At 44.2% G+C, this 24,045-nt stretch overlaps 1 protein-coding gene across 3 annotated transcripts in view; it reads left to right on the top strand.

Annotated features, from left to right (window-relative positions):
• The window catches only part of LOC147114100 (uncharacterized), a 114,924-nt gene that overhangs the window by 26,865 nt on the left and 64,014 nt on the right, over positions 1-24,045 (top strand). For 2 of the 3 annotated variants that reach the window (XM_085995719.1, XM_085995717.1), the window contains exons 5-8: positions 11,676-11,736; positions 15,305-15,433; positions 23,702-23,830; positions 23,970-24,009. In XM_085995719.1, coding sequence (XP_085851845.1) covers positions 11,676-11,736; positions 15,305-15,433; positions 23,702-23,830; positions 23,970-24,009 — 359 coding nt within the window. The remainder of the gene's footprint in view (positions 1-11,675; positions 11,737-15,304; positions 15,434-23,701; positions 23,831-23,969; positions 24,010-24,045) is intronic. The other variant, XM_085995718.1, reaches the window with a different exon arrangement.

Here is a 24,045-nt window from a genome sequence, read left to right as displayed (position 1 = left end):
ACTTTTCAATCCGCCAGACCAACTTAATGGATGGCTCCTTGGTGATAAAGGCTATCCCCTGAAGAAGTGGCTAATGACGCCGATCAGGCGGCCAGCTAACGAGGCTGAAGAGTGCGACAACGCCAGCCACACTTCAACCCGGTCCATCATCGAGCAAACCATTGGATTGTTGAAAATGCGCTTCCGTTGCCTTGACCGATCAGGTGGAGCCCTGCAATATACACCATACAGGGTCTCCAGAATGGTCGGGTCTGCTGTGCACTGCACAACATTGCACAGTGTCGTGGCTTGCAGCTTCCTGATGAGCAAGTGGCTCAGTTCCAGCCCTCCTCAGATCAGGAGGAGGTCAGGGTGCCGGTCTATTGACCAGCAGCACGTGAGCACATGGCTGCCCATGATGCAAGGGATGAACTTATCATGGCCAGATTTGCATAGGTTGCCCAAGTTGGCACATGTCCTTGGCTTCATCTTAAGACATCATTGACAATGGACATGACACTCTGGCCACCAACCTGACAACGCAAGTGTGGCGGTGCCCACAATGTGGAGCTGCCTAAGGCAAAAGAACAGATGCAATAATGCCAACATTTTGGCATCAAATCATTTTAATGCTTTCCAACAGGGATGGCATTTCATCAATACACAGTAACAGTCACCCAATCTGCACACAGATCTGGAGGTTATATCCCTTGCCAGCTGGACCCACACAGCCTTGGTTTCTTTGGGAGGCCTCTTCCTCCCAGATGAGTGGAAGAGCATCTCCCTGCTAGCTGTCACCCCCTCAAACAACATTTGCCTTGGAATTGGACATTATGGTTTCTCAGAATATGTTGCAGGTGGTGCGGTTTCTCAGAATATGTTGCAGGTGGTGCAGTATCGGCAGAAATCCAGTGGAATGATCCAAGGCAGCAAGCAGCCTTTAAATCAGGCTGGAAAAGTGATGTCAGCAGAGGCGAGTTTCAGTCCCAAAACACGAATTGACCAAGGGCATCCCACACCTCCTGAAATCAAGTGGCCAATCAGGGGAAAATCGCAATTTTTTGAAAACTATCAGTGGAGGCGGATGTGAAACCCACCCAAACCGCATCTCGCCTCCAGTGGGAAAATCGTCCCCTAGGACTGACATTTCACATCCATAATGACAAAAGACAATGTTGGGAACAGAGTAATATTGTCTTACATCCATAACTACTCCATAGCAAAGGTATTTTGGCAAAGCTCTTTTTAGTGCATTATTAAAATTTTAAAATTCTTTGCTTGCAAATATGTCGGCCCAATCCCCCAGTAACACTGGAAGCATTGGTTGTAACTGGTAAAATAGATAAGGGAGAACCAGTGGATGTGGTGTATTTGGACTTTCAAAAGGCTTTCGATAAGGTCCCACATAAGAGATTAGCGTGTAAAGTTAAGGCACATGGGATTGGGGGCAAGGTATTTATTATGTCCGTGTGTAATTGAGACACGGACTGCAGGAGTTGGTTATAACAGGTTTTTACTGAGTGGAGACAAACTGGAACTACTATGCAAAAGTTACTACACGGGCTTATATACAGGGGTGGTCACTACTGGTACTGCAGTATACAGGGGCTGCAGAATATAGTTCCTTCTGCAAAGTACATACACTACAATTCCTCCCCTTTTAGCTAAACAGTACATAACATTCGATTAATAATTAAATGACATATTTACAATTACAGTTGCTAGATACATTAGCTGAAGTTAAGCAATTATAAGTTCAGTCTTTGAGGAGGCTTCCTGATTCTGTCTGGATAACGCCTCTTTGGGGTATCAGGTTCTTCTGGCAAAGTTGATTCGGGATCAACGTCGTTGTTTGGTTCGTCTGCTTCCAATATCACCGATTCTGAGGTAGATGCAATTGGTACTTCGGTTTCATCACCAGGTGTATCGGATCGTGGTGTGGAATTGACGTTTTCCAGTGACTCTAGAATCTGGTCAGCATGGCGTCTTACAATGCTCTCTCCAACGTCCACGGTATACATTAGAGGTCCTTGCCGTGTACAGATCGTTCCTGGCTGCCATTTCTCTCTGCGGTAGTCCCGGGCCAAAACTGGTTGACCTATCTTAAAACTCCTGGTCGGCCTTTCATTCATATTCTGAAACTGCCTGTTCTCCACATCTCTTCTGATGTTTGGCTTAACCAAATCCAAGCGGCATCGTAGTCTTCGATTGAAGAACATCATGGCTGGAGTTTGGTTGGTAACCTCATGTGTCGCATTCCGGTAGGCAAACAAGAAGTTATCCACCTTGTGTTGTAGGGGTATGTCTTCATTACACATTGCCTTGATAGCCTTCTTGAATGTTTGAACGAACCTCTCAGCCAATCCATTGGTGGCTGGATGATATGGGGCGGATGTGTAATGCTTAACACCATTGTTCTTTAAGAACCTCCGGAACTCTTCAGACACAAACTGTGGTCCATTGTCGGAGCAAATCTGTTCAGGCAGCCCATTTCTGGCGAATATGGTTCGTAAAACTGTGATAGTTTTTTCTGTGGTGGTTGAGGACACTTTTATTACCTCTGGCCACTTTGAATGTGCATCCACCGCAATTAAAAACATCGAGTCCATAAATGGACCAGCAAAATCAATGTGCACCCTTTGCCATGGAGATGAGGGCCACTCCCATGGATGTAGAGGGGCTTGTGGTGGGGCGTTTTGGACCTTCTGGCATCCTGTACAGCTCTTGGTCATCTCTTCGATTTCTCTATTGATTCCCGGCCACCACACAAACGCTCTGGCTAAGTTCTTCATTTTTACCCCTCCCAGATGACCCTCATGAAGCTCATTGAGCACTCTATCCTTCAATTTGGGTGGAATTACTACTCTGGATCCACACATCAAGGTTCCTCTGCACACTGACAGCTGTTCTCTTCTCGGCGAGAATGCTGGCAACAGTGGTTCGCCATGTGCTGGCCATCCCTTCACCGTTAAATCATAGACCCAGGAGAGTGTCGGGTCATTTCGTGTTTCCTTTTCTATGTTTGCATTCGTCACAGGGAGACATTCGACTATGGTCGAGTGGAATATCTCCACTGGATCCACTGCAGGTGCTTCTTCCACCGTCGGCAACGGTAGGCATGACAATCCATCAGCATTCCCATGCTGTTTAGTTCCTTTTGTACTCGATGTCATATTGGTGTGCCCCTAGGAAAAGGGACCACCTCTGTAGCCGTTGTGCTGTCATTATCGGGACGCCCTTCTGAGGGTTGAAAATGGAGACAAGAGGTTGATGATCAGTTAGTAGAGTAAATTTTTGACCGTGCAGGTAGTGATTGAACTTCTTCACCCCCCACACCAGGCTGAGGGCCTCTCTGTCAATCTGGGCGTAGTTACGCTCGGCTGAAGTTAACGAGCGTGACGCAAAAGCTATCAGCCTCTCTGAACCATCAAGGAATTTATGTGACAGTACCGCTCCAATGCCGTAGGGAGACGCATCACACGCCAGTCTTATCGGTAGTGATGGGTTGTAGTGAGCCAATACTTCTCTTGAAGTGATTAGGTCTTTACTCTTCTGAAAGGCCCGCTTACATTCATCGCTCCATTTCCATGCTACTCCAGTTTGTAGTAGGGCGTTCAGTGGGTGCAGAATTGTGGACAAATTCGGCAAAAACTTATGGTAGTAATTCACCAATCCGAGGAATGACCTCAGTTGCGACACATTTTCAGGCGCTGGAGCCTTAACTACCGCTTCAATTTTGTCAGGGGACTTATGCAACCCCTCTTCATCAATCACGTGGCCACAATACGATATCTGTTTCTTAAAAAACTCGCACTTGGGGCGATTGGCTTGTAGCCCATGTTCTCTTAGTCTAGTGAGCACCTGCTGTAGGTTGGCAAGGTGTTCACTGTCATCTTCACCTGTCACTAGGATGTCGTCCAAGTAACACTGAGTCCCCGGAATCCCTTGCAGGACTTGTTCCATCGCTCTTTGCCATATCGCCGGAGCTGATGCTACTCCGAATACCAGTCGATTATACTGGTAAGGACCTTTGTGAGTGTTTATCGTGAGATACTTCCTAGAGGATTCTTCAACCTCCATCTGCAAATATGCTTGTGCTAGGTCAATTTTTGCAAAACGCTTCCCTCCAGATAGTGAGGCGAAAATATCTTCTATCCTCGGGAGAGGATATTGTACTGTGTGAAGGACTGGGTTCACCGTCACCTTGAAGACCCCACAGATGCGAACCTTCCTTGGCTCCTCAGACTTATTGTTTAACGTTTTCTTCATGACAGGAACGATGGGTGTCGCCCACTCGCTCCAGTCTACCTTAGATAACACGCTTGCATTCTCCAGATTCTCCAGCTCTGCTTCGACGGCTGTGCGAATTGCATGTGGTACCGGTCTTGCTTTGAAAAACTTGGGAATTGCATTCTCTTCTATTTTTATCGAGGCGGTTATGCCTTTAAGAGTTAACCAGTTCTTGTTGAAATACCTCTTTGGCGTTAGCTAAGATTTTTGACAATCGTCCAGGTGTGACGTCGTCATCCTTTTTACCAGCCACCGTCAGTGCCTGAATGGAGTGCCAGTCTAAACTTATCTTTCTGATCCATTCACGTCCCAATAACGGTGGTCCACCATCTTGCAGTATGTACAGATACAATTTCTGTATTTCCTTGCCGTTGTATTCGACAGGCACCCTTATTTTCCCTCTGGGGTATACTTTTTGCCCCGTATACGTCTTCAAGACAATGGATGTCTCTTTCAAGGGTATGTGTGAGAATAGCCGCTCGTTGTCTCATCGATTCATGACGGTCAGGGCTGATCCTGTATCCAATTCCATTTTGACTTGGGACCCTGCTATCGTGAGGGTGACCCAAATGGTTCGGTGATCCTCTTTTGCGATTACGTTGTGAAGTTTGAGACAGCTTAGTCTCTTGTTCCCGGATTCACTATCGCTCATCTGGTCTTCGGAACTACTGTCCGTCATCTTTTGTACTTTCCTGTACTGTTCCTTAGTAGCCTTTTTGTTGTCGTTAGTCTTCTTCCCAGACCTGCAACCTCGTGCAATGTGTCCCATCTTTCCGCATTGCCTGCATATTTTGTCCTTGGACCAGCAGTCCTTCTGGTCATGGGTTGTTCTGCCGCAGCGATAACATTTTTCAAATCCCCGTGTCATTTCGTGGGTGCCGTATTCCTGTGGCTTTTGCTGTATTTCCGCAGCTCCCCTTGCTGCTGCTTCGTACGATACTGCCATGCTGAAAGCTTTATCTAGCGTCAGCTCTTTGAGTGTAACCTCTTCTGGGTTCCTTCACTCAGGAGTCCACAGACAAATTTGTCCCGTAGGGTATCTGCCAGTCCTGCTCCGAACTGGCAGTGCTTTGATAGCTTGCGTAGTTCCGTAAGGTAATCAGCATTGCTCTCATCTTTATGCTGATTTCTCCTGTGGAATTTAAATCTTTCTGCTATCAGCAGCGGTGTAGGATTTAGGTGTTCCTGTAGGATATCAACAATTTCGTTAAAACTCTTTGCCATCGGTTTGGCTGGAGTAATCAGGCTCCGCAATAGGCCGTACGTTCTTGCGCCCATTAAGTTTAGTAGTACCGATGCCTTTTTCTCATCGGCTACTTCGTTTGCCTCACAATATACTTCGACTCTTTCCACATACGTGGTCCAGTCTTCTATTGCATTATCGAAGGCAGTGATATTGCCAGTCTTCGGCATCTTGGAAATCTAAGATGGCGCCTCCCGCGCTTTGCCACCTTCCCCGATTTAACAAAATGGCGCCTCCCGCGCTTTCCGTCTTCCCCGCTGCTGCTAGCGCTGTTGCTGGCGTTTTATGCCTTGATGGCGACACCCTATGGTCTTCGCGCACTTCCCCCCGCGCTGCTGCTAACGCCGCTCTTCGCGGTTCCCATGGCAAACTGTAGCTCCTCGCGGCTTTCTGCACTTCTAATTTCTTTTATTTCCCCGTCGTCGGAGCAACCCTGCGGGACACTTTCCTCCCTCTTCTCGGGTCTGTACGCTGCCCGGCTTCGTAGCACCGGCCGCGCCCTGTGTGCTCCACCCTCTCTCTCTCCTCTTCCCGACAACGCTGCTCGGCACCGTTGAAAAGCCACCCAATCGAGCTCTAGCCCGCCGCAGCCCAGGAAGGATCAGTGTACTACCTGCCACCAGCCCGATTAGCTGGAACACCATCGACAGGATAACCAAGCCCCGCTCTCGACAGCCTCTCCTGCAAATCTTCAACTCCGATGAATCAGAGGCGGTTGCCCACGGTCGACGCCCGTTTCTTCTGTTTGTTTGTTTTTTTTTCTTTCTTCCTTCTGGCCTCGACCTCTGACAACTTCGCTTCAGGGATGGATCCCCATGAGGTGGTGCAGACTGTAGGTAAGTTCGGACCTGCTCGTCGCCAGTATTATGTCCGTGTGTAATTGAGACACGGACTGCAGGAGTTGGTTATAACAGGTCTTTACTGAGTGGAGACAAACTGGAACTACTATGCAAAAGTTACTACACAGGCTTATATACAGGGGTGGTCACTACTGGTACTGCAGTATACAGGGGCTGCAGAATATAGTTCCTTCTGCAAAGTACATACACTACAGTATTGACTTAGATAGAGAACTGGTTGGCAGACAGAAAGCAAAGAGTTGGAATAAACGGCTCTTTTTCCGAGTGGCAGGCAGTGACTAGTGGGGTACTGCACGGATCGGTCCTTGGACCCCAGCTATTCACAATATATATTAATGATCTGGATGAGGGAACTAGATGTAATATCTCCAAGTTTGCAGACGACACAAAGCTGGGTGGGCGTGTGTGCTGTGAGGAGGATGCCGAGAAACTCCAGTATGATTTGGACAGGTTGGGTGATTGGGCAGAAGCATGGCAGATGCAATATAACGTGGATAAATGCGAGGTTATCCACTTTGGTGTCAAAAACAAGAAGGCAGATTATTATCTGAATGGCAATAGATTGGGAGAAGGGGAAGTGCAACGAGACCTGGGCGTCCTTGTGCACCAGTCACTGAAGGTAAGCATGCAGGTGCAGCAGGCGGTTAAGAGGCAAATGGTATGTTGTCCTTCGTAGCGAGAGAGTTTGAGTACAGGAGCAAGGATGTCTTGCTGCAGTTGTACAGGGCCTTGGTGAGAACACATCTTGAGTATTGTGTGCAGTTTTAGTCGCCTTATCTGAGGAAGGATGTTCTTGCCATGGAAGGAGTGCAGCGAAGATTCACCAGGCTGATACCTGGGATGGCAGGAATGACGTATGAGAGATTGGGTCGATTAGACTTGTACTCGCTGGAGTTTAGAAGAATGAGAGGGGATCTCATTGAAACTTATAAAATTCTAACAGGACTAGACAGACAAGATGCAGGAAGGATGTTCCCGATGGCGGAGGAGTCCAGAACCCGGGGTCACAGTCTAAGGATAAGGGGTAAGCCATTTAGGACAGAGATGAGGAGGAATTTCTTCACCCAGAGAGTGGTGAACCTGTGGAATCCTCTACCACAGAAGGCAGTGGAGGCCAATTTATTAAATATATTCAAGAAGAAGTTAGATATATTTCTTAAGGCTAAAGGGATCAAGGGATATGGGGAGAAAGCAGGGACAGGGTACTGAATTTGGATGATCAGCCATGATCGCATTGAATGGCGGAGCAGGCTCAAGGGGCCGAATGGCCTACTCCTGCTCCTATCTTCTATGTTTCTATGTATTTCTATGTTGAGGAAGTGATGATGAAGTGGTGATTTTAAATTGATTAAAAACATACAGCATTCCTTTCTGAGTTTGCATTTTTTTGCCAAAACGACCACAAGACACTCATCAAACTTCTATATGACGCAGAAGTTGCTGGTGCAACGATCCCATTTCTTCACATAGCACTAAGTGGTGTGAGTTCAGCAGTCAAACTTTTATTAAGTCCAAAACTTTGACAGCAGATGTAAGTACACCTGACAGCTCTTTTGGCATTTTGGCATTGCTTTTGCATCTTGTGCCACCCTGTGTATACAACAGTGGCGCCATACACCAAAGCAGCAAGTCCACATGGCTTTTTCACATCCATACAAATCTTGACATAACAATTCCACTCAAATGCTTTTTATCTGTCATGTATCAGTCAAAAACCTCGAACAACTCCTTAGCAGTAGTTCCGTTGGGATAGACAGAAAAATAAAAAGTCCTCTTTGATCTCCGATGAGCTGATGTACTGAACAAAAACCATCATTTGTGCTGCATTGGATATACGTGCTGAGAAAAACCAAGGAAGTTGGGGATGCTGAAGGCTGGTAAAAGTAGTGAGAAAATCAAAAGGACTGTTGCATTACTTAAGTGATTACAAGAATTAATGGATACCAGGCACTAATAATACAGAAGAAAGCAAGGTCACAGTAGAAGAGATAGTTGGAAACCAAGGAAGATAATGAGAACAAACGCACAGTTTTAAAACAGATTTTGCTCATAGGTGATTCTTTGCTTAAGCCAGTGCATAACTATATGTGATAATATAGGATGCTGAGACATCTACCTTGAGCTAGAACAGTGTACATTGAAGAAAGGTTAGAAATAATACTGATGGGGACAGGAAGAGACCCAGTGTTTGCACTCCATGTAGACATAAACTACATGAGGAGAAACTGTATAGGGGCCTTAAATGTCACATATGCAAGGATTGTTTCAAAACTCAGAAATGAAGCATGCAAAGACATTTTTATTGCAAAAAAACATAGCTAAAACTAACCACCTGCTACAGACCATTGTGTCAGCATAAGAAGGAAAATATTTTGCACTACGAAGAGGTATGTGAAAACAGGAATTTTTTTTTAATGATGGCTTCAAATAACCAAATATAAATTGGAAGTGATTTAGAGTCACTTAGTAAATGTGATACACAACTGCTGCATGACTGAATCTGGGACGCCTCGAGGCACTGCACACTTTTACCAAGTATTCATAAGTGATTCAGACAACATTAAGTTGTGGCACCATTGGAGGACAGTGACCACAGAATAATCAGGTTCAACATGGGCTGAGATTCAGAAATACCAAGGACCAGTAGCCATTAATTAAACTTTAAAATGGTTAATTTCAATGAGGGAACAATTTAAACAAATTGATTAAGAGGGCACTTAGTAGAGGCAAGTGGAACACCATTGAAGGCACAATACTGAACATGCAGGAAAAATGCATACCTAGAATTGGTAAGCATAACCATACAAGAATAAACAAATGAATCAGAAGTGAAGTAAGGATAGTAAACAAACTCAGAAAATCCTGCAGGAATAAAGGAGAACGGTTTCATTGGGATGAATATAGGAAAGTACCGAAACATGCCAAAAGACTGGTCACGAGCAAGAGTAAAACCTGGAAAATAGCATAGCTTCAGATGCAAACTACAGTGTAAGAAATTCTTTCAGTAATAAAGCAGTCAGAGAAATCGCATGAACCATAAAAGATGCAAATGGACTTCAAACAGAGGAATTGCGCAAGATAGTTAATATTCTGAATTTTTACTTCTTCCAAGTATTCATAAAGGAAACATGAACAACGTATCTTTGACTCCACAGTCAACATACCCAACCGATGCCGAACAACCAACAAAGCCAAAGGAATGTTGAACTATATAGTCAAAACAGTAGAGTAAAATCAGAGGAAGTCGTGCTCAAATTGAATAGGACTCTGTTCAGACTACACTGAGTACTGTATCCATTTCTGGTCATTGACACAAAGGGAAGCCAATCAAACACTGGAGACAATACAGAGAAGAGTCACAAGGCTAATCCCTGGTGTCATATCTGTTTGAGGGAAGACCAGAGAAACTTGTCCTTTTCAGCCTTGAGAGTTGACAGTATATAAGATAATAAATGACATGAGAAAATAATCCAGAACATTACTTCAAACTAAGTTGCAATAGTAGGACAAGGGGACACAGATTCAAACTGGTAAAGGCAAATGTAGACTGATATCAGAAGGTTCTTCACCCTGTAGGAAAAGTGACTTAAGAATAGTCTTTTAATCCACACTAGTGATTTCTGGAACTAGTTGAACTGGCAGCTGTATCCAATAAGTGGCTTGGTTTGTTGAGGGATAGGTCTTTTGTCTTGGATTGATAAATACTTCAGGTTTCTCGGAAGACCATCTTTATCTTGTTTCCATGTTTTTTATCACAACTTAAGGTTGAGATTACATCTAATGAGTGGCTAGTCTTATTGACTAATTAAAAATCTGGCCATTATAGTCCCTGACACATCTGTCCAAATTGAATGGCACATTTGAATAAATTCATGTGATAATGAATTACTTTGGTTGGTCAAGTTACGATATAGGTGGAAAAAGGGGTCTTTGTGAAATTGTGCATGGAATATGGTGCTTATGACATCCAAATCAATGGTTTCACAAAGCTCAGGAAGTTGTAAAGGCTTAAAAAGCTAACTTATAGTTATGTTGATAAAATATTAGTTCATACATCTCTGCGTGTGGCTTCATCTTTGACTGGCAATTAGGAGTTAATCAGTTCACTCAATATTGTACAGGTTTCACTGTGATTAGCTTTGTGTAACTGTTAATGTACTTGGGGCTGGGTGATGTAATATGGTTCAATTGCAAGACAAACTTTAGGCACCTAAAAACCTTAGTAGTGGTTAGAATTGTAAACAAGGGTAGTGGTTAGAATTGTAAACAAGGGGTAAAAGATTTGTTTGATACCTTTTGACAGATCCTACTTGTATAAGCTGCTGGTTTACCATTCCAAGCATTATTGTAACTAAAGGGTGACCAGTACATGGAGTGGTTTTTTTCCCGATAGAGTAGTAGAGATGAAAACCTAGAATTATTTAAGATACAACTGGATGCTGCAGTGGTGGGGTGGGGCGATGGGCTGTATATGTTTCTGGATGAATCAACTAAGATGGGCTGAATGGCCTCCTCAGCTGTAATTGTCTTATAAAAAATGCATGTGAAGGTCTGCAAAAGATTGTTATCCAAAGGTTATGTCACTTATCAAATTGTGCAAGAAATACATTCTAAAAAAGGATATTTTTACCCCTTGAGAACTGAATCCATATTGCTTTTTTAAAATATTGTACTTTCAGTAGAATAGAATCATACAGCATAGAAGGAGGCCATTCGGCCCATCGTGATTGTGCCGGCTCTTTGAAAGAACTAACTTGCTGTGCCTTTCTGCTTCTGTGTTGCTCTGGTTTCACAATGTGGTATTTATCACCTTTTAAATACAGGGGAACGTGGCAGGTACTCCATGTAATTTCTTGTTCACTGTTAATTCCATAACATGCTATCCCACTCACAGCATATATAAGATTTCACATTTCAGTTTATAGGAGACTTTGCCTATTTATGGAAATTGCCTTTTGGTGTGACTGTGAAACCTTTGGGAGAAACCACAAACTGTAACGGTGTCCATATGAGGAAAACGTGAAGTACTATGTTGAAAGTTTCAGCCTGTCAATTAGTGTTTTAAATCTTAGTTCTAGCATGGTACAAAAGCTAATTTATTCTGACTATATTAAAATCTAATGAACTGGAATTATCCTGGCCTAAATTTGTGCATTATAATTTCTTCCTAAAATAGTATAGTTTCACATGGATCTCTGAGAAGGTATTTAATTCTGTCTCTGGGAGAAAAAAAATGTATGTGGGTTGCAATTTGAAAGGAAGCTAGAAACTTAAACTGTTTCTCAATTGTAAATTTGTTTCAGGAATTTACCCAAAGTAATTCCAAAACGACACCATGTTCTGTCTACACTGAAACTAGTTCAGGTAAGAAAGCATTTTTGAAAGAAAATCATGGGTGGTTTAATTCTAATTTTCTAACCATAGGACATGACTTTTTAAAAATCTTTTGCATTTTAGAGAGGTTGATGTCACCTATAGTCATGTGACCTTTATCAATCCTACTTTTTTCAAACAAGTACTGTTACCAATTAAAATTAACTGAGCTTGAATTCCTGCTGTGACCAAACACTCAGTATATTGTAGATACACAGCAACAATTTACCTGCTGTTAGATAAGGTGGTGTGGAGATGCCGGAGTTGGACTGGGGTGGACAAATGTAAGAAGTCACACGACACCAGGTTATAGTCCAACAGCTTTATTTGAAATCACAAGCTTTCAGAGCGCTGCTCCTTCTTCAGGTGAAGTGGAGAAATGCATAAAGACACAGCTTATATAGTCAGAGAATCATGTCAGATGTTTACAGGTAACCTTTCCAACTGCCATTTATCACACCTCGGCAGAGAGATAATCACAGCAGTCAAAGGTGTGAATGGTGTCCAAACAGGTCAGTCAGGGAAACATTACATCAAAGAACAATGAGGTGGGGTCACAAGGGGTCAAATATTGCAGATGCTGGGGTCTGTATGAAAAACAAAAAAACAGACAAAAAACATTTTTTTTGGCTGGAAATCACAGCAGGTCCGGCCGCATCTGTGTAGAGAGAACAAGCCAATGTCGACTCGAGTCTGGATGACCCTGCATCAGGTGGGGTTACATGTAGCGTGACATGAACCCAAGATCTCGGTTGAGGCCGTCCTCATGGGTGCGGAACTTGGCTATCAGTTTCTGCTCGACGATTTTGCGTTGTCGTGTGTCTCGAAGGCCACCTTGGAGAATGCTTACCCAAAGATCGGAGGCTGAATGTCCTTGACTGCTGAAGTGTTCCCCGACTGGGAGGGAACACTCTTGCCTGGTGATTGTTGCGCGGTGTCCATTCATCCGTTGTCGCAGTGTCTGCATGGTCTCGCCGATGTACCATGCTCCGGGGCATCCTTTCCTGCAACGTATGAGGTAGACAACGTTGGCCGAGTCACATGAGTATGTACCATGTACCTGGTGGGTGGTGTCCTCACGTGTGATGATGGTATCTGTGTTGATGATCTGGCATGTCTTGCAGAGGTTGCTGTGGCAGGGTTGTGTGGTGTCGTGGTCGCTGTTCTCCTGAAAGCTGGGTAATTTGCTGCGAACGATGGTCTGTTTGAGGTTAGGTGGCTGTTTGAAAGCGAGTAGTGGAGGCGTGGGGATGGCCTTAGCGAGGTGTTCGTCGTCATCGATGACATGTTGAAGGCTGCGAAGAACATGGCGTAGTTTCTCCGCTCCGGGGAAGTACTGGACGACGAAGGGTACTCTGTTGGTTGTGTCCCGTGTTTGTCTTCTGAGGAGGTCTATGCGATTTTTCGCTGTGGCCCGTCGGAACTGTCGATCGACGAGTCGAGCGTCATATCCCGTTCTTACAAGGGCGTCTTTCAGTGTCTGTAGGTGTCCATCGCGTTCCTCCTCGTCTGAGCAGATCCTGTGTATTCGCAGGGCTTGTCCATAGGGGATGGCTTCTTTAACGTGGTTAGGGTGGAAGCTGGAGAAGTGAAGCATCGTGAGGTTGTCCGTGGGCTTGCGGTAGAGTGAAGTGCTGAGGTGTCCGTCTTTGATGGAGATTCGTGTGTCCAGGAATGAGACTGATTCTGAGGAGTAGTCCATGGTGAGTTTGATGGTGGGATGGAACTTGTTGATGTTATCGTGTAGTCTTTTCAGTGATTCTTCGCCGTGGGTCCATAGGAAGAAAATGTCGTCGATGTATCTGGTGTATAGCGTTGGTTGGAGATCCTGTGCAGCGAAGAAGTCTTGCTCGAACTTGTGCATGAAGATGTTTGCGTATTGGGGTGCGAATTTGGTCCCCATGGCTGTTCCGTGTGTTTGGGTAAAGAACTGGTTGTCGAAGGTGAAGACATTGTGATCAAGGATGAAGCGGATGAGTTGTAGGATGGCGTCTGGAGATTGGCTGTTGTTGGTGTTGAGTACTGAGGCTGTCGCAGCGATGCCGTCATTGTGGGGGATACTGGTGTAGAGTGCCGAGACGTCCATCGTGGCGAGGAGTGTTCCTGGTTCAACTGGTCCGTGGGTGCTGAGCTTCTGTAAGAAGTCTGTAGTGTCGCGACAGAAGCTGGGGGTTCCCTGTACGATGGGTTTCAGGATGCCCTCGACATATCCAGAGAGGTTCTCACACAGGGTGTAATGTTTCCCTGACTGACCTGTTTGGACACCATTCACACCTTTGACTGCTGTGATTATCTCTCTGCCGAGGTGTGATAAATGGCAGTTGGAAAGGTTACCTGTAAACATCTGACATGATTCTCTGACTATATAAGCTGTGTCTTTATGCATTTCTCCACTTCACCTGAAGAAGGAGCAGCGCTCCGAAAGCTTGTGATTTCAAATAAAGCTGTTGGACTATAACCTGGTGTCGTGTGACTTCTTATGTTAGATAAGGTGGTATGGCCTGTCTGCCATTTTTACTCCTACTTGTTGACCTGGAAACTTTTGAGCACTTGGCAATCTGCAAACTTCCCTCATCAGTAGTAATTCAACTCTAATTGACTTGAGCCTTATGCTTATTTAGAGAAATCACACTTTACAGCCTTAAAATACATCTGTACCTAAGACACAGAAAAATATATGGGCCTTGAGTTTGCTGGGTTTTTTTCAATGCAATTCGCCTGAAATCGGCCAAACCAGCACAAAAATCACAAAATTTCAAGCGCAAATTAGGTTCAGTGCAAATTGAGTTTCTGCGATTTTTTTTTTTTTTTTTTTTTTTTTTTTTTTTTTTTTTAATTTATTGCGCTAGTTTAAAAACCATTGTGCTAGAAACTGGCCCCGCCCATAAAACTGGCCATGCCTCCAGATCGAGTTAGCCACCATTGCGAGTTTCCGCTAATTGCGTCCGTTTGCGGGTCTTCGAGGAGGCTCTTAAAATTAAAGTGGTTCTTTTGGGCGCAAGGACACTAATAGGCACACTTTAAAAGCTTTTGAATTTTAATTTTTTTAGTTTACTAAGAAACTGACTACTATACACCAATATAACTAACAAATGGTTCTGTATAGATTTTTAAAGTCATTTTCAGTTATTTAAAATCAGTTTACTCACAGGTGGTGGACTAGACACTGATTAAAAATGCTTATTGTTTGTGATAAATCCCTTTTCAGCTGTATTAATCAAACTGCACCAAGTTACCATTCTTAAATATATCAAGGAATATTTTTTAAAGCAATATTTTTCTTTCCCTCCACCTCTCTCTCCTCCTTTAAGACGCTGCTTAAAACTTACCTCTTTGACCAAGCGTTTGTTCATCTGTCCTAATGTCTCCTCCTTTGGCTCGGTGTCAATCTTTGTCTGATTACGGTCTTGTGAAGCGGCTTGGAAAGTTTTTACTACATTAAAGGCGCTATACAACTGCAAGTTGTTGTAAAGTTGCATCTCTACCAAAGACACTGAGATAAAAAGACAGCATCACTCATGCCAAAATAGTAACTGCTGTAATGTTTTTCCCTTTTCAGTAGAATTTTCCCTCGCATCTGAAGCTTTGCCCTACCTCTTACCTTCGTTGGATTCAGAGCTGCTTGTGGACTCCTCCTCTACTAGAACAGATAGTTGCTCTTCGATAGAGCTATTTCGAGAGGCAGAAGGTAAGGGTAAAGAGAAAAGTCAGTACAAATGGGAAACCTTGTTCAAACATTAGCTTCTTTCATAGCACAGTTTGTTTATTGCATCTGTTTTTGTCATTGTAATGTTTATTATTTTATCATTTATATTACCTTTGGTCAATATGCTTGAAGATTAATAGAGGGTATCTCACCAGTAACCAGTGAGTTAGCTCCAGGTATGGCCTTCTATCTAAAAGAACTAGGGGGAAAAATTGAGTCACGTCTCGGAAAAATTAGCGCCCCCGCGGCCAAAATTGAGTGGTAGCGCCCCAAGAGGGAAGCGGGGCGCTACTGGAAGCACCCCGCCTCCCTCTTGGGACACTGCGAGGGAATATCGCAGCACGTCATGCCACAGTATTGCAGGTCTTCCTCCCCTTCTTAAAGGGGAGGGGGCCTTGCGCAGCGCGATCCGGGGCCCAGCTGGGCCACCGGGGATCAGAGTGCCGGCAAAAGAGCCCGGCACTCGAAGTGCTAGGCTCATGGAGCGCAGCCGGCACTCTGCGGGGGGGGGGGGGGCGGGTCAGGAGGCCGGGGACGGCAGCAAAGACAGGTGCTGGCAGGCGGCCAGCAACAAAAATGGCCGCCCAGCACCTCCTTTAAATAGCGCCGCCCCGACCGCAGGTAAGTCAGGGGCACTACCGAAGCGGTCAGGGCGCTGCGCACGGCGATGATGTCATCGCCGGTGGCGCAGCGCCACGGGGTGCTAATGGTTACCGCTGCTGCTAACCTCCCACTGAATTTCGCGGGAGGCGTTGGCGGCACTGCGCCCGGGCGCTAGTTGCTTTGCACCCCGTTAGCGCCCTCTTAGGAACATAGCAATTTATAAAGAAAAAGTTGATGGTGCATACAGATGTAATACAGATGTAATATTTTTTATGTATTACTAGTCAATCTCCCCTCGTGTAGCACACAGTGGACCAGATTTTCCTGGGGACTTGTGCCATGGCGCATCTATGGCATAGGCACCCTTGAATGGGGTAAAAAAAAAAGAAATGAGGGAATGAGTTATGCCATTAATTATTCCACTCTGTATGATTCTGGGTCTTTTGCACCATTACCTTCACTGTAAACTAGGTATTTGTTATAGCGCCGTCGTCCATTGAAATCCATGGCAATCACTATTTTCCTGTATTTAAGCCACTTTTCACACTGCTGCCATTTAGACTTGAGCATAATGGTGCTGGTGGCCTGGCGTGATATTGACTTTATAATGCATTCACTGAATCAAACTTTTAAATGACTTTTGAATTACCCGGAAAATAATCTTGAGTTCCTAAAGAATTTGTTTCCTTTCAGAATACAAATAACAACAATCTCTAAGCCAAAGACATAGCAAAGAAAGCTGTTTCAGCAACAAAATGAGATTGTGTTGTTCCAGGTATAAATAAGCATCCATAAAACAACAGTCAATTTTACCAAATGCTGTTCATTTATCAGCCCTTTTAGAGTTCAAACTAAAACTAGCCTTAGTGAACATCATTTAATGGCAGTTCTGTATATGCATGCAAAATTGTTTTAAATTGAGCTGTCAATGGACCTTACAGCTCAAATGAAATGCTCAATTACGCAATGAGAATAAAACCAAATAGATGAAATGCAGGATTAGCAAGCCTTAACATTCTGAGTCTTTTTTATGTATTATTGTAAAAAGTGAAGCAGCTTAATGACAATTACAATCCAAAGTAGCTTTTAAAAAAATTGAACCGGGGATCAATTCATTCAACTTACATTGCAAACCTGTAGGTTGCGATCTTGCCTCTGGAGATGTGCTGGAGGCAGGACTTCTGGTTTCTGGGTTTCAGTCCCACTCCCAGCAACGTCTGACAAACCCATGCTATTTTCCCTTGATTGGCCTTGTTAAGCCCGCCCTGCGGGAGATTTAAAGGTGAGTGAGAGCGGCTGGAGAGCGCTAAACATCGGGAGATTTCAAAGGTGAGCAAGAGCAGCTGGAGAGCGCCAAACCTCGGGAGATTTCAAAGGTGAGCGAGAGCGGCTGGAGCGCGCCAAACCTCGGGAGATTTCAAAGGTGAGCCGGGGCTACCGGTGAGTGTAAAGAAGTAAAAGTAATCGAAGTGTGACATCACCAGAAAACAGGTAAGTGATTGGTTGGTGAGTATTTCTCTCTTTCTCGCTTTTTTCCAAACTTAATTTTTGTGGTTTATAGTTTCTACCATCTCTGTTGTGTAGCGGGGAGTGCTAGTAAACAAGGGCCCTTGAGTATATCATTTAATTGTAGTGTAAATAGTGGTATTGATTTGATTTAATTTAATTTGAATTAATTAAAGGGTAAGTCATGGCAGCACAGCTCGGCCCCGTGGCATGCTCCTCCTGCACTATGTGGGAAATCAGGGACACTTCCTGTGTCCCTGACGATCATGTGTGCGGGAAGTGTATCCAGCTGTAGCTACTGGCAGAGCGCATTGCGGCGCTGGAGCTGCGAATGGATACATATTGGAGCATTCACGATGCTGAGGACATTGTGGATAGCAGGTTTAGGGAGTTGGTCACACCGCAGGTAAAGGCTGCACAGGTAGGAAGGGAATGGGTGACCACCAGGCAGAGTAGTAGACGCAGGCAGGTAGTGCAGGGGTCCCCTGTGGCCATCCCCCTCTCAACCAGATATACCGCTTTGGATATTGTTGGGGGAGATGGCTTATAGGGGGAAGGCAGCAGTAGCCAGCTTCCTGGCACCATGGGTGGTTCTGCTGCACAGGACGGGAGGAAAAAGAGCGGGAGAGCTATAGTGATGGGGGATTCTATTGTAAGTGGAACAGATAGGCGTCTCTGCGGCCGCAAATGAGACTCCAGGATGGTATGTTGCCTCCCTCGTGCAAGGGTCAAGGATGTCTCGGAGCGGCTGCAGGGCATTCTATGAGGGAAGGTGAACAGCCAGCTGTCGTGGTGCATATAGGTACCAACGATATAGGTAAAAAAATGGGATGAGGTCCTAAAAGATGAATATAGGGAGTTAGGAGGTAAATTTAAAAAATAGGACCTCAAAGGTAGTAATCTCAGGATTGCTACCAGTGCCACGTGCTAGTCAGAGTAGAAATAGAAGGATATTTCAGATGAATACGTGGCTAGAGGAATGGTGCAAGGGGGAGGGATTCAAATTCCTGGGACATTGGAACCGGTTCTGGGGGAGGTGGGACCAGTACAAACTGGACGGTTTGTACCTGGGCAGGACCAGGACTGATGTCCTAGGGGGAGTGTTTTCTAGTGCTGTTGGGGAGGGTTTAAACTGAAATGGCAGGGGGTTGGGAAACTGTGCAGGGAAACAGAAGAAAGGGAAGCCATGATAGAAGCAAAAGACAGGAAGGAGAAAAGCAAAAATGGAAGGCAGAGAAATCAAGGGTATAAATCAAATAGGGCCACAGTAAATAATAATTCCAAAAGGACTACACGTGTTTTAAAAAAAAAAAAAAAAAAAAAACAAGCCTGAAGGCTTTGTATCTTAATGCGAGGAGCATTCGTAATAAGGTGGATGAATTAGCTGCGCAAATAGATGTAAAAGGAGATAATATAATTGGGATTGTGGAGACATGGCTCCAGGGTGACCAAGACTGGGAATTCAACATCCAGGGGTATTCAATATTCAGGAAGCACAGACAAAATGGAAAAGAGGTGGGGTAGCATTGCTGGTTAAGGAGAAGAGTAACACAATAGTAAGGAAGGATATTGGCTCTGATGATGTGGAATCTGTATGGGTAGAGCTGAGAAATACCAAGGGGCAGAAAATGTTAGTGGGAGTTGTATACAGACCCCCAAACAGTAATGCTGAGGTTGGGGATGGCATTAAATGGGAAATTAGAGATGCGTGCAATAAGGGCACAGCAATTATCATGGGTGACTTTAATCTACATATAGATTGGGCTAATCAAATTAGTAACAATACTGTGGAGGAGGAATTCCTAGAGTGTATACGGGATGGTTTCCTGGACCAATATGTCGAGGAACCAACTAGAGATCAGGCCATCTTAGACTGGATATTATGTAATGAGAAAGGATTGATTAGCAATCTTGTTGTGCGAGGCCCCTTGGGGAGAAGTGATCATAATATGATAGAATTCTTCATTCAGATGGAGTGAAGTAGTTGACTCAGAGACTAGGGTCCTGAATTTAAATAAAGGAAACTATGATGGTATGAGGCGCGAGTTGGGTAGGATGGATTGGGGAACATTACTTAAAGGGTTGACGGTGGATAGGCAATGGCAAACATTTAAAGATCGCATGGATGAACTACAGAATTTGTTCATCCCTGTCTGGCATAAAAATAAAACAAAAAAGGTGGCGCAACCGTGGCTAACAAGGGAAATTAGGGATAGCATAAGATCCAAGGAGAGGACATATAAATTGGCCAGAAAAAGCAGCTGAAGATTGGGAGCAGTTTAGGATTCAGCAAAGGAGGACAAAAGGATTAATTAAGAGGGGGAAAACAGAGTATGAGAGTAAGCGTAGGTCCCTTGCAGTTAGAATCAGGGGAATTTATAATGGGGAACAAAGAAATGGCAGACCAATTAAATACATACTTTGGTTCTGTCTTCACAAAGGAGGACACAAATAACCTCCCAGAGATGTCGGGGAACATAGGGTCTAATGAGAGGGAGGAACTGAATGAAATCAGTATTTGTAGGGAAATGGTGTTAGGGAAATTGACGGGATTGAAGGCCGATAAATCCCCAGGGCCTGATAATCTACATCCTAGGGTACTTAAGGAAGTGGCCCTAGAAATAGTAGATGCATTGCTGGTCATCTTCCAAAATTCTGTAGACTCTGGCACAGTTCCCATGGATTAGAGGGTAGCTAATGTAACCCCACTATTTAAAAAAGGTGCTATAGAGAAATTGGTTAATTATAGACCGGTAAGCTGGACATCGGTAGTGGGGAAAGTGCTAGAGTCCATTATAAAAGATGTAATAGAGCACTTGGAAAACAGTGACAGGCTCGGACAAAGTCAACATGGATTTACAAAAGGTAAATCGTGCTTGACTAATCTACTGGAATTTTTTGAGGATGTAACTGATAGAATAGATAAGGGAGAACCAGTGGATGTGGTGTATTTGCACTTTCAGAAGGCTTTCGATAAGGTCCCGCATAAGAGATTAGTGTGCAAAGTTAAAGCACATGGGATTGGGGGTAAGGTACTGACTTGGATAGAGAACTGGTTGGCATACAGGAAGCAAAGAGTTGGAATAAACGGGTCTTTTTCTGAGTGGCAGGCAATGACTAGTGGGGTACTGCAGGGATCGGTGCTAGGACCCCAGCTATTCACAATATATATTAATGATCTAGATGAGGGAACTAGATGTAATATCTCCAAGTTTACAGACGACACAAAGCTGGGTGGGTGTGTGTGCTGTGAGGAGGATGCCAAGAAACCCCAGTATGATTTGGACAGGTTGGCTGATATGGCAGATGCAGTATAATGTGGATAAATGCGAGGTTATCCACTTTGGTGGCAAAAACAGGAAGGCAGATTATTATCTGAACGGCAATAGATTGGGAAAAGGGGAAGTGCAACGAGACCTGGGTGTCCTTGTGCACCAGTCGCTGAAGGTAAGCATGCAGGTGCAGCAGGAGATTAAGGAGGCAAATGGTATGTTGGCCTTCATAGCGAGAGGATTCGAGTACAGGAGCAAGGATGCCTTGCTGCAGTTGTACAGGGCCTTGGTGGGACCACATCTTGAGTTTTGTGTGCAGTTTTGGTCGCCTTATCTGAGGAAGGAAGTTCTTACCATGGAGGGAGTGCAGCAAAGATTCACCAGACCGATACCTGGGATGGCAGGAATGACGTATGAGGAGAGATTGGGTTTATATTCGCTGGAGTTTAGAAGAATGAGAGGGGATCTCATTGAAACTTATAAAATTCTAACAGGACTAGACAGACAAGATGCAGGAAGGATGTTCCCGATGGCGGAGGAGTCCAGAACCCGGGGTCACAGTCTAAGCATAAGGGGTAAGCCATTTAGGATAGAGATGAGGAGAAATTTCTTCACCCAGAGAGTGGTGAACCTGTGGAATTCTCTACCACAGAAGGCAGTTCAGGCCAATTCATTAAATATATTCAAGAAGGAGTTAGATATATTTCTTAAGGCTAAAGGGATCAAGGGATATGGAGAGAAAGCAGAGACAGGGCACTGAATTTGGATGATCAGCCATGATCTCATTAAATGGCGGAGCAGGCTTGAGGGGCCGAATGGTCTACTCCTGCTCCTATCTTCTATGTTTCTATGTGACGCCAGCGTACGATGCTTCATCTGTCAAATTTTTTGACATAAATTGTCAGCGTTTGACAGCTTTGAGAAGCTTTCAAGCACTGACAATATCTCTTCTAAGATGAGCCCTTGCACAGAAGGCTCACCAAGACCTCTCTCCTCAGCAGAAAGCAGATGGCTGCTGCATCTGAGAATGCAGCAGCCGTTCTGTCATCTCTGCCATTGAGATAAGGCACCTCCAGATCCTCAAAGGTTGTAGCCTGCAGAAAGAAACAAAGGTAAGGAAACTTTTTTCAACACTTTACACTCACCTCTCATACTTGCCTCTCCACAATTGCACCCAGCACTCACCTCTACAGCTGACATTTGGACCCATCTCACCCCCGCAGACCCACTGCTCGCCTCAGTGACCCTGGTGAGGTTCGCAGCCGTCGGGAAGCCCGCACTTGCAGGCGTAAAATGGGGAAAAGCCTCAAAACTGCCTGTTAATGGGCAGTTAATTTTCTGTAATTCCCCTTCCCGCCTCGAGGAGATGCGTCCCTGCGCGAGTTGGGGTCCCGCCTCCCGGGAAGATGGTTCGGAGGCAGGTTGGGACCTGCTCCCAATTTTTTCCGTTTTGCCAGCAAACCTGCCTCCTCAGGGCTGGTAAAATCCAGCCCGTAGATTCTGGCTATGCTTCAATATAATTCTGCATACATGATTTAAAAAAAAAAAAATCAAGTCCATATGAAGAAAAATGAAGATGGCCGTTACCGTTCTCTTTTGTAAAACTAAACCTAAATTGGTCATTGACCACTATCCTCGCTGTGACTTAAATCAAATTAGTCCCATTTAAATTTGGCATCAGTTTGGCATTGGGCACACAGCCGCCTAACTTATGCCATTTGGCTCCAAAATCGCCGATGCAGGAAAATATGGGCCAGTAAGTCAGAAAATGTAGTCTCTCTTTTATGTGTCTCTACCATCTTCATGTTGCTATTTCTCTCTGTGTATCTCCTTCTCTGGTTTTGTTTTCCTTTTTTCTCTTCTCTCCGCATAACTATTTTTGCTCTTGCTGTATTTTGCTTTTCTTTCAGATGGGGAGAAGGTTGTCTGGCTGGGAAAGGAGCCATCAATACCCCACCCCTCGCTCCCATCATGTCCCCTATCCCTTCATCTTCCAACTACCCATTATCCACATTTCTTTCTACATTTATCACTCCTGTCACTACTCCTATTTCTTCCCCTTTGAACTAACCTGTTCAATCCCTCTTTCCTCCCCTTTCCATTGCTCTGCTGTCACTCGTCTCATCCCTAACCCTCCATTCACTCCCCCTCACCCACAGCCAATTTCCCTCCTCTCCTTCTCCTACCCTTACCCTACTTTCCCCTCAGAGACTTTGCTTTGAAAACTACCCTCTTTATTTTAAAAATAAATTAAATTAGAATGAAGAAAAAAACTACTTGGCTACCTTTTTCGCTGTCTTTCTTTTCTCCCTCCTGTCCTATCACTCATGCTCTCTCCCTCCTGCCCTCCTTCCCCCTCTCTCTCTCTTTAGAGAACATAGACATGGCAAAGAAAGATGTTTGAGCACAATCTGAACAATCATTTTATTTCTCAATTTTCTATTTTTTATTTTTTTTAAATGTATTTTATCTCCGTAAAGCTTTTTAATTTTTCTCTAGCTTCTCTTCATAATTTTGAAAAACATTCTAATTGAATATAAAAGTTTCATCATTTAGTTTTGCACCAATTCTAGTTATGACAGCTGGTGCAAGATTGCTCCTTTTGCATAGTGTCGTGTTGCTGGAAAGAAAACAATCAAATGCTCGTTTGGCATGGTTTTACTAAAGTTATACATTGTTTCTTGTGGTGTGTTTCTCGTGGTGTGAAAAACTACAATATTATTTTCCAACCATCAAGCTGATAATAACTCACTACTTTGTTAGTGTTATTTGACCAGCCACAGTTTTGAAAATAAAAATCTTAGTGGCTCCTCACGACCGAGCCCCTCTGTGTATTCTTGTAATAACAATGTATCATTCCAACTTTCAGAGCATACATCTCATATGTACCAGGAAGATGTTTGTTGGTTGCATTGCAAAAATTCCACTCTTCTGGACAGTAGTAAAGCAGCAAACATTGATGTGATTGCTCAGCCTTCAAACCTCTCTGAAATTTTAGGTAATCTGCACTTTTATGATCACCTCATTTGAAGTCTTTACATATTAATAAATATTGGTTACAGGAGAAAAACCTGTAACCTGTATAGAGTACTCCAACTTATTGCATTATTGTCATAAAATTTTCTTTTGGATCTCAGAACAGACTGGAAATGTTACAAGAGAAGGGAGCTTTAACAGGTGAGATTTTGCTGATTGGAGCAATAAGAAGTATCA

Source organism: Somniosus microcephalus, chromosome 8 (assembly GCF_052327205.1).
Source record: "Somniosus microcephalus isolate GS21.2 chromosome 8, FLI_Smic_1.0, whole genome shotgun sequence".
Classification (NCBI taxonomy): domain Eukaryota; kingdom Metazoa; phylum Chordata; class Chondrichthyes; order Squaliformes; family Somniosidae; genus Somniosus; species Somniosus microcephalus.
Note: the sequence above shows the minus strand (reverse complement) of the source record. Positions and strands in the feature narration are given on the sequence as shown.